Source organism: Neolamprologus brichardi, chromosome 19 (genome assembly GCF_056152115.1).
Source record: "Neolamprologus brichardi isolate AB-2024 chromosome 19, ASM5615211v1, whole genome shotgun sequence".
In the NCBI taxonomy this organism is placed as follows: domain Eukaryota; kingdom Metazoa; phylum Chordata; class Actinopteri; order Cichliformes; family Cichlidae; genus Neolamprologus; species Neolamprologus brichardi.
In genome coordinates, this window is record NC_142122.1 from 15,598,952 (window position 1) to 15,609,757 (window position 10,806).

At 39.2% G+C, this 10,806-nt stretch overlaps 1 protein-coding gene across 2 annotated transcripts in view; it reads left to right on the forward strand.

Annotated features, from left to right (window-relative positions):
- Positions 1–10,806, forward strand: part of fancm (FA complementation group M) — a 40,380-nt gene that overhangs the window by 20,874 nt on the left and 8,700 nt on the right. The window contains exons 10-13 of one of the 2 annotated variants that reach the window (XM_006798521.3): positions 987–1,193; positions 1,301–1,541; positions 1,635–1,783; positions 2,254–2,418. In XM_006798521.3, the coding sequence (XP_006798584.2) occupies positions 987–1,193; positions 1,301–1,541; positions 1,635–1,783; positions 2,254–2,418 (762 nt within the window). The remainder of the gene's footprint in view (positions 1–986; positions 1,194–1,300; positions 1,542–1,634; positions 1,784–2,253; positions 2,419–10,806) is intronic. The other variant, XM_035911011.2, reaches the window with a different exon arrangement.

Genomic DNA, 10,806 nt, shown 5'->3' on the forward strand with positions numbered 1-10,806 from the left:
CATGGAGGTGGAGGTGATCCATAAAGGGAGCAGAGGCAAGACTAAAAGGACAGTGTCAAAGGCTAAACTCCTTTTTGCCAAGCTAAAATTGACTATGCAATCTTAAAAGAGAAAAAACCCCAGAAAGCAATGACCAACAATATTCAAAGATTTGTGATCACATGATAAAAAACAGACTCATATCCCACATAAAAAATTTATTCAAATATACAGTATTGTTTTAAAATTCAGCTGAATTCATTTGTAACTTTTCCTTTTAATGGCAGTGAACTCCATGTTTGAGTTTGACTTGCCTTGTTTACATTTGGTAAGCACCTCATGCGCTGATTGGAAAGTTGGTAGTTTAAATTCTGGCTGCTCCAGTCTGACAAAATATCGTTAGACAAGATACTGGTCCACAAGGTCCTCCCAGTGCATTCATCGTCAATGTGAATCTGGATAGAAATCACTTAGCTTTAGAAACAAGCTTGTGTGAATGGTTAAATGAGGCATGTTGTATAAAGTGTTTTAAATGCTCAAGTAGAGTAGAAAAGCACTGTGTAAGAACCAGATCATTGTAGGGTATAGGGTTATAAAACCAACAAAGAAGCTGTGTACAGCAGTCAGTGCAATACCCATGTATTAATTTCACTGCTGGTTCCATAGAAATATAATTCCTCTCTGCAGACTGCATGTTCCATTTCCTATAAGCAAATAATACAGGAATCAAACTAACATGCAAATGCACTGACCATCCCATTGGCTGGTCTGGTGATGGACTATAAATAGAGCAGATCTTAATCTGTAAAATGTCATAAAAAGGGACTCTAATTTGGAACAAGCAAACAATTACTTCAGTTTTCCATTAGTATGTAGTTAGCACAGATTTGTATTGCTATAATACTTTTGCTATATGGTTGCACTAAAGAGTTTAGGGGGACAGTATAAGCTGGAAAGATTAAAATACTTTATACTTTGTATGACTTTTTTCTACTTTTTTGTTGCAGGTGGTACACAAGTTCAGACAGGGAGGCTTCAACACACTGGTGTCAACCTGTGTGGGGGAAGAGGGCCTGGATATCGGAGAGGTAGACCTCATTGTTTGCTTCGATGCACAGAGGAATCCTATTCGTTTGGTACAGCGAATGGGGCGTACCGGACGTAAGCGTCGGGGACGCATTGTTGTCATCCTGGCTGAGGGGCGGGAAGAGCGGGTGGGTGTTATATAGTAATTCTAGTCATTTCTAGGCAAAATGAGAGATGATAACGCAAATGTGGCTCCACAAAACCGCCTAAAAAGTTCAGTCTTTGTTTTCTCCAGACTTACAATCAGAGCCAGAGCAACAAACGCAGCGTCTACAAGTCCATCACTGGCAACAAAAACGGGTTCCACATGTACCCCAACAGTCCCCGTATGCTGCCTGAAGGGCTGTACCCCAAACTCCATAAGATGCACATTACCTGTGGGCAGTTTGATCACCAGGAGAACAGCAGGCGGTCTGTCAGGGGTCGACGGTCCCACACTGAGAGTCGGGCCTCACTCATCCACCCTCAAAACCTAAGTAATTCCAGAGTCTTTTTTAAGATTGATCAAGTTTTTCTTTGTGGGGTGGTTTTCTGATATTGACTGAGCACATCTGTGTATCTCTTGGTAGTTCAACAGGGCAGCTCAACATCCAATGGTTTTCTGAGCAGTACAGAATATTCCCTATGGGAGTCAACCATGAAGCTGGAGGATACTGAGCCCCATCCAACCCTGAAGCAGTCACACTTCCTGTCAATACCCAGTGACCCACTTCCTCAGGTTTCTTTAGTATTATTGTTTTGTTTCTCTCATTCTACTGCAGGTCTGAAAAGGAGATAAACAAGGGTGCACTGATTATTGGCTCATTTTAAGTTTAACCTTGACAGCCGTGCCATGATCCATATGTACAGGATATGATACTATCCAGTGACAGGAGTTTTGAATAGAACTACCCCTTTGAACCGCTTCATATGTAACAATAACAGCTGAGACCAGAAATGGGGAAAAAATAGAAATGAAGATATTTTGAGTGGATCTATGGATTTCTGGCAGTTCAGTGTCACTTCCACATTTGCATGGGGCACGGAAAGTGCAGTTGCCATGATTTCAGGTGGAATAATCTCCCACCTACAGCTGGAAAGCTATGCATGATAAAAACCAGTTTGTGTCATATATTATTGACTTGAATGTAATAATATTATTTCTACTTTAACATTACTTTTTTAATTATTTTATTTCATGTCCCTAAGGAGGAGGTTTCCAAAGGCAAACAACCATCCAGGGAGCTGTCTTTGTGGGAATGGAGACACTGGCAACACAAAGCGCTCCCTTCTCATGTTGTTGATCATTCCCTCCGCTGCAGCCACTTTATTAAGGTGATGGAGCTCATAGACCGCATGAGAGAGGAAAATGAGGTGAGACGAATGTTTGGTTAGTCATCATTTTGTTGTTTTATAAATAATATGGCATTCAGTTATAGCAAATGTAGTACTTCTTTGTGTCGTACAGGAGCATAGCTATAGCCTAGAATGCATTGACAGCTTACTAGTAAATCAGTAGAAAACCTAACCACTAATTCAAAGCATACACCACTAATTGAAAAGCTCTTGGTGATAGGAAACTGGTTTTATAAAATGACCTTAGACATCTTGCATAAATCTTGCTTAGTTTCATAAAAGGGAGACAGTAGTGAGCATTTACCCATGGGAAAACCAAACTTCATAAACTTACTAGGCTGAAAGGAGTCAGCTGAGTTGCATGTGAACACACAATTGTGGTTTGTGTTGAGTTACTAAATTCATCTTTTTGACCTGGAAGGCAAATTCCTTGCATAATAAACAGTTTCCATGGCGTAATTGTGGCTTTAGTAAGGAGATAAATATTTGATTTATATTCAGCTGGGTCTTTCCAGGCTGTTTCTTCTTTCTTTTTTCTTTCCAGTTGCTATTTAAAGAAAAAGGGACTGAATGAAAAGATTCTCTTTTAAAAACAACACTTCAAACACTATTTTAATTAGTATCTCGGTGCACCTGAAGCCAAATTTGTTATCAGTGGGTTTTAGTTATTTTTAAAGAGAACTTTTCTCGTAGAGGAAATTGAAGGGTTTACCATCTCAAAGTGTTCTAGCTCATAATTCATCTCTCGTCACAGTTTGCTGACCCAGCAGCAGCAGCAGCTTTGTTCATGCTTTAGCTGCTCTTTGAGAGCAAGCAAATCAGTATGGTTATCACATCAGTCCTGTCACAACAACTGTTGCCCCGTTGAATTTGCATCTCAAGAATCGAAGATGGAGCCAACTCAAGTATTGCTTTGGTGTTATTTAATAATCAGTGTATGAGAAAGGTAATTTAATCACATGGTTTTTCCAATTACTTTCTTCCTGACCTTGTTTTTTGTGTTCAGCTAGTAGGTCCCCGATAAACACCTTATCGCCCGATATCTGCTATAGCCCGCTACAGGCCTCCTCGTCTCGCCATCTGCCATTTCACAAGATTGTGCCATCGATAAGACCCTTGAAATTAGGTCAGAGATTATGGTAAAACTGACTGTTGGCTAAACTAACAAATGGGCTCTTATTGCCATTTTTTCCCCAGTACGGATCTTGACTGTACTTGTGAAGGAGAAAATTATTCCATCTGTGAAAACAAAACAGGATTACGGTGCAAGATGGCAGCTTATATGTCACATGTTTTGATGGTGGTTGAATTCAGGTCACAAGTCAGCCAATGAGTAATTAGTATTTGGAAGTTGGCACATTTGTCATAATTTTGCTACAATAGAGTTGAAGTGAGATGATGAAGGTGTGATTGTGGCCTAGACTTTCAGCTTGAAATCGACTGGCTTAACTAAAGTATTGCATTAACTGTATAAGAACAATCACTTTTTGAGTTCCTCCATTTTTGCAGCCTGAAAACCAATTGGACACTCTAAAACCAGTTGGAATGCTGTGTAAAATGTAAGTACAAACAGAATGAAATAATCTGCAAATGTCATAAAAAGATATTTTATTAACAATTGAATATGAAAAAAAATGTTTAAACTAAGAAAATTGACAATTTTATGAAAAAAGTAGGGTCATTTTGAATTTAATTGAAACTCAGAAACATTCGAACAGATGAACAAGATGCCATGTTTACCACTGTGTAGAATCACTTCTTCTTTTAACAACAGTCTGCAAATAGTCTGGTCTCTCCTGGGAACCAAGGCCACCAGCTGCTGGACTTTTGGGAGAGGAATGCTGTCCCATTTTTCTCTGATAAAGAATTCTAGCTGCTCAACAGTGCAGGGTCCTCTGTTAAATATTTATTTATTTAGTGCCAAATCTTTTCAGTTGGTGAGAGGTCTGCACTGCAGGTAGGCCAGTTCAGCACCTTGACTCTTCTACAAGAAAGCCACATTGTTGTAATAGATAAAATATCTAAGGGAAAAGATCCCATCTGGATGGGCGCATGTGTTTCTCTAGGACCTGTATATACTTTTCAGCATTGATGGTGCCTTTTCAGATGTGTAAGTGGCCAAACTGATAGGCACTAATGAACCCCCATAACATCAGAGGCGTAGGCTTTTAAACTGAGCCCTGATAACAAGCTGGGTGATTCCGCTCCCTGATTTGTCCTTTAGTCTGTCCATGTTTTCCAAAACGAATTTTAAATTGTGACCTTTCTAACCACAGAACAGTTTTCCACTTGTCTTCAACCCATTTTAAGTGACCTTTGACCCAGAGAAGCTCACGTTCATCTATGTTCATGTTCTTTGTATGAGAGAGCTTAACCTGCATTTGTGGATGGCATGAAGAACTGTGTTCATAGACATGTACATGATATATATATGTACATGTATGCTCATATATCATGTACATAACCTTTTTGGTCCTTTAAGTTCTAGCTGGATGGAAATAACCAGAATTGTATACACACCAAATGCCTGGAAAAAGCTAATAAAAAATTCCTGAAAGGTTCTGGCTTGACACCAGACTGATCTGTCCGTCACAAAATTAAATTAGAAGCTGTCTTCAGCATCTCCATCTTCAGCGACTGAGAACAAAACCTCTTTCAAATCTGTAATTAGTTTTGAATTTATTTATTTCCAGAAAGAGCAAATCTCTTTTTTTTAATTCTACACAACCAGTAAACAAACTACAGCAGTACAACTGTATTTTAAAGTCCACAAAACATGTTCGTTCATATTGTTCTTGTTTTTGTTCATTGTTTTAAACACATAAAGTTAAGGATTAACTCGCAATATAGAGGTGATGAACTAAGTCGTTTTTACGTTTTTGCAGCTCACGCACAAAGACATGTGTTCACCTTTCAGGCATTAACTCATAAGCGGACTCTCCCTCAGCACTCACCTCCTGTACTCTCGCTGTCAGGGATAATGTGAGCCATGGATTACTTGCTTGGCCTGAATTTGAAGAGTGCTTTTGACCCTTTGCTTTTTTCTCTGTCTCTTGGCATCACAGTTTAAAACAAACAAAAAAAAAGTACTTGAATCAAAGGCCAAACATTATTTTTCCTATTATTCTCCTCCACTAAATGTCCCCACTCTGGAAATCATGTGCTCATGAGACAGCAAAACAAAAACACACAAGAAAAAACCTACCCTAAATAAAAAAAAAAATCTGTTTTTCATCTCACTATTTCTCTCTTTTTACAATGAAGATAGCCAAGCAGCAGGCCCCTTCTCCTGATATTATGTAATGGTTCAGAGAACTGTTATGTAAGGCCAGAAGGCTGGAAGTAGGTCAGGCTGTGATGACCTAGATGTACAGTGTACTAGACTGAGGAGGATAGAGTTGTAGATTAGAAAATAGATGCAGAAAAGATTTTTATAAAGCTAAATTAGACACATTTTAAAGCTACCGGTAATTTAAATGTTAAAAGATATCTAAATCTGAATTTTCCATTTCAGTTTTCCATTTCTATTTTAAAATAGATTTTCTGGAATACTGTTGAAATGTAATAAAGATAGATGATGTCTAATGGTATGATCTGTAAATCATAAAAAAGCCCTATATTAAAATGAAAATAGTACAGCATCATTATCTTCATTCATCCATTTATTTTCTAATCTACTGATCCAGCTAAGTACAAGCTATAGCAAGGTTGTTTGTAACTCCCTCACCCCCAACGGTCGTAGCAGGTGGCCGCCCCTTCCTGTTCCTAATTCTACCTGAGGTTTCTTCCTGTTAAACGGGAGATTTTTCTTCCCACCATTGCCAAGTGTTTGGTCACAGGGGGGCATCTGATTGTTGGGCATTTCTCTTTGTTATTGTAGGGTCTTTACCTTGCAATATAAAGCACCGACCTTGATGTAACTGTTATTGTGATTTGGCGTCATATAAATAGAACTGAAATTATTTGAATTGGACAGTATGGACAGTATATCCACCCTGCAGCATGTACTTCTTTCTCAGTAAAGCCCTTGCTTAATTCACTGTTATTAGTAGTAGTAGTCTTTGTAGCTCAGGTGACCTTCATGTAGCTCACACCCTTAAACCATTCAAAACATTTAGGGCTAAAGGATGAATAGAAGCGTCTGTTCCCCAACACACAGGCAAACAGGAGATGATATACCACAGTGGTAAACATGCCCTTGTTTTTTTTTTCTTTATAAATCTTTGACAAATTTGTAGGAAACAGACATATAAGGAGAGAAACTATGTTTATAATTATGTTATTGTTATTTATATATCCACTTAAAGTTGAATAAGCAATAAAAAATACATAGATGGATTCTGCTTGGATGTAAACAAATACACTATCTCTGGGATTATTATCATACAGTTATTTTTGTAATTTGTCATAATGCATTCTTTCTTCGTGTGGTCCTGTTGAAACTTGCCTCCCAGTGGCTGATGTCACAATTAAAAAAACCCAGAAACTGTCTTTAGATCATCCTTCATTATTTTGAGTTGTGATGCCAAATCCATTGAAATATAGTCTTGTAAATCAGCATTTCAGTTGTTCATAGTTGTTCATGTACCACAATCTGACGACAAAGGCATTTGAAGATTTCTTATCCTGAGCCGTAGCTTGTTTGGAAACAAAGTCACACAGACCCATGAATACAGAAGACAGTTCTTTGTGTATGCTCATGAGCATCAAATTCATGTTGTTGTAGTGCAATGAGATAATCAGCTGAGAGGAGTTTCCACTTTGCTGCTTCCCTCATCGTGCAGTCTGAAACAATATGAACCGTCTGACCCTTCTAGCCCACACAGCGCTCTCTTTATCTCGCTCTGTTCTCGTCATCAAGGTTATTTCTGTCTGCAACATTTCTAGATGTGGCGACTTAATCTGATCATTAATTAATTGAGTGCCAGGGGTTTGGGTTAATCCTATATGAGTGAAGCCCAATCCATTACTTTTCAGCAAGAATATCCAAAAATGGCATCAAATATTATTAGAAAATCCATCTTTTTTTCTACAAGGGAGGTGTATGTTAATCGAAAACCAGATGCTAGAAGATAAGGTGTAGTAAACAGAAGCTCTTCAGTCTCTTACAGAGATAAAAAAAAAAAAAAAAAAACCCAAAAAAACACGACAATAAACAGCGTCAAAGAGCAGTAATCACATGGTAGCAGCTAGAAATTAGGGATGTAGATATGGTCAAAACAACCTTGCTCAAGTTTGAACCAAGCAAAGATGATCTAAGTGACTCTGAAAATGGATGGCATGGATGTTGGTGCCAGATGGTTCTAACAATGAGAACATATCCAGTAATTAGCAGTTCTCTGTGTGGAGATACTTTGTTGATGCCAGAGGTCATAGGACAGTGAGCAGACTGCTCTTGATGAGTCTCTGTTTCTTCTGCAGTATCCAAATATCTGGATGCCTTTATTATGGGCAAGATTTAAGATGTTCTGAGTAGGTTCTGTAATACAAACATATGATATTACAGAACTTCATGAAAGTGGCTGACTCACGATAATATGAACAGTCTAAATAAACATAACCATCAAATTCACCCTGTGCCTTTTGTGTTTACAAATTTAACCGTATTGACAAAAAAACTCAATTTCTTGGGATTTCAATCAATCAATCAAAGCTTTATTTGTCACATGCAGGTTGCCCTGCAGTGAAATGGGACGACCCCCCCCCCCCCCCCCCCCCCCCCCCCGACCTTACACACATAACACAGACATTACATGGGGTTACAAGTCGGAGATCGGTAGCGTTACAGAAAAACACTGAAGTGTACACAACAACGGGAAGGTACAAGAGGAAAAAAAAGACCTCTACTCATGCTGTGCTTCCATGGTAGGACAGCACGAGAACAGGAAACAAAAAAACTCCTCTGCACAAAAAAGCACATAAATGTCCACAGCACAACTTTGTGAAAGACATGACAAGCCACAGGGTTGGGTAGGGGATGAGGAGTAATCCCAGGCAACACAGCAGCCATCCTGCCACTGCGCCGTCTCTCCAGCGCGGGCCCAGACCCACCTCGTGTTCCCAGGAGGCAACAAGCATCGAAGGCGTTGGAAAGGGAGGGGGGATGAGTGAGTGCTTATCAGTGTAAGTGTATGTGTGTGCGTGTCCATAGTTCAGCTGAGACAGTGTCCTTCGCCCTGCCAGGCTAAGCAAACAGTCTTCCAGCCAACCCAGGTGGCCTTGCATGGAATGGGAAGGAACAGACTAAACACAGTCGTTATCAGGGTGTTGTTTTTCGGCTCCAGCCTCGAGACCGCCGCTGGCGCCAAAGGGGTATCCGTATGAAGTGATGGTGCTTTTTACTTTAGTGCGAACAACTCATATGAATTTCAAAGCAGTTCTACAGTCCAACACTGGTCTCTCAACCTCCCGTTGGAGAGCCGCGAGCTTCTCCATACTTGCGTTCTGTGATGTTGTCATTTCTTGTGCCCAAGGAGCCGATTTCTGAGAACTCACGGCAGTGTGCCTCCCCTAGATGTCATCCAATTTGTGCCCAGAGATGTTATTCCGAGCTAGCCCTTCCGAGATGTATCCAGTCTGCAGTCAGAGATCTTATTCTGAGTATTCACAGCAGCCGTAGCCTCTCCAAGATCTTATCCGTGCTGACTCAATGAGCCCATTTTGAGAAACTCACGCCTCTCCCATCATTCCAATCCCAGCGGGCAGCTTTGTGGGGGTTTGAACAGCCGGTTCCGCTTTCTTAATTCTTCGATAAGTCAGGGCCAAGCCAGCTCCGATCCGCCAGAACCCTGTTACCATGGTTCCGAATAGGTAGATATCTTCAGCACTCAGGCTCACCCAAGCCCAGACTTCTCATTGAGAAAGGGGTGTCAATTGCATTTAGGGACCAGTTGATCCAATCCATAATTCCTCTTTTAGGTTTTAGAGAACAGACTGTGAGTGAATGTTCCAGGGAAAAGCAATAAAAAACACGAGACAAGACAAGGACATGAGGAGCTCAGCAGGGAAGATATGGGAGAGGAGAGGAGAAAAAGTGCGACCACCTTCGCTGAGAGCCAAACGAGAGTAGGGTCTCACTTACATTTGTTTTGTAAGTTAATAGTATTGTTTCACTTGGTATTAGTTGTTTTTATTTTTGTAACACATAGTTTTAGTTTTATGTTTACTTATGGTAAATTAAAACACATTCTTTTGCTGTGAGTTTAAAAGAGAAAGTCCATTTTTTTATATATATATTTCTAGGGAAAGCCTCACCTCTGAAAAGTATTTGGCTCTTAATCAGAGGTGTGAAGTTCTGAAATGATAATTACACTGTGTGACAACTGCAAGCAGCTCAGTCTTTGCCCGCAAGTTAGTTTGCTTTGTTAAAGGATTAAAGGAGGCAGTATAAGGTGTGTAGAAAAAATAATAATAAAAAAATTGCAAGTCGCCACAGAGTTGTCAAGTAAGTACATTTTGTGTTTAGCACACTTAAAAACAAAGTGTTTTACAACAAAAAAGAATAAAACTAAAAGGGTTGCTAAAATTCATGTTGCACACATTCACACTATTTACATAAATGAATACATCACCACCTTTTTCTCCAACCACACTTCCCAGAGATTCCAAATGTTCAATGAAAAATACGTCTTCAGCTTAACTTTGAAGACATTTGACTTAGTCATTAAAGACAATAAATCACTCTGAAATGCAAATGATGTTTTAAAGTGAAGTGACAGTGTTTTTAAGGCATTATCAAGAAGGACGTGTAATTTGTGGAGGATGTGTGTTTTTCCCAGGATAAATGTCACACGCACGCGCGCATTCACTTAACTTTATTGTATAACAGGCGCCATACTGACTCCAGGTCTTACACTAGAAACCTGCTGATCAAGAATCAGAGTGCTTTAGTTCAATACTCATAAATTAAACAAGGTTGACTTTCCCTGTAATTTTGTAGGAATACTCTAGAACCAACTGAGCACTAGCTGCACATTTGAGCAAGAGAAATTAAAAGTGAATGAAAATGAGAAGGTTATTAGTGAAAATTATTTCTTTTTTTTCCCCTAAAAAATGTCCGTTTTTGTCATACCAGCAACATAATGTTTTATTCAAATCCAGTGAAATACCTGTAACATGGATTGTTACAAGTTTCACAATCATTCATTCCCACAGGATGAATAATAATGTCTTTGCTGATTTTGTGATGTTTTCCTGTCACACTAAATTTCCTCTTTCCTTAACAATAAAACCTTGCACAAATAACTTGATACCCACTAAACGATTTACCATGAGATTTGCTACAGACATTCATTGTGACTCCAGTCACTCGGGTTATCCCATGACTTTCCTCTTGCACAATTATGGAGTTCATGTTGTTTTTTGGTTTTGTTTTTTAACTAAATATCTTCATTAATAGGTGGATTA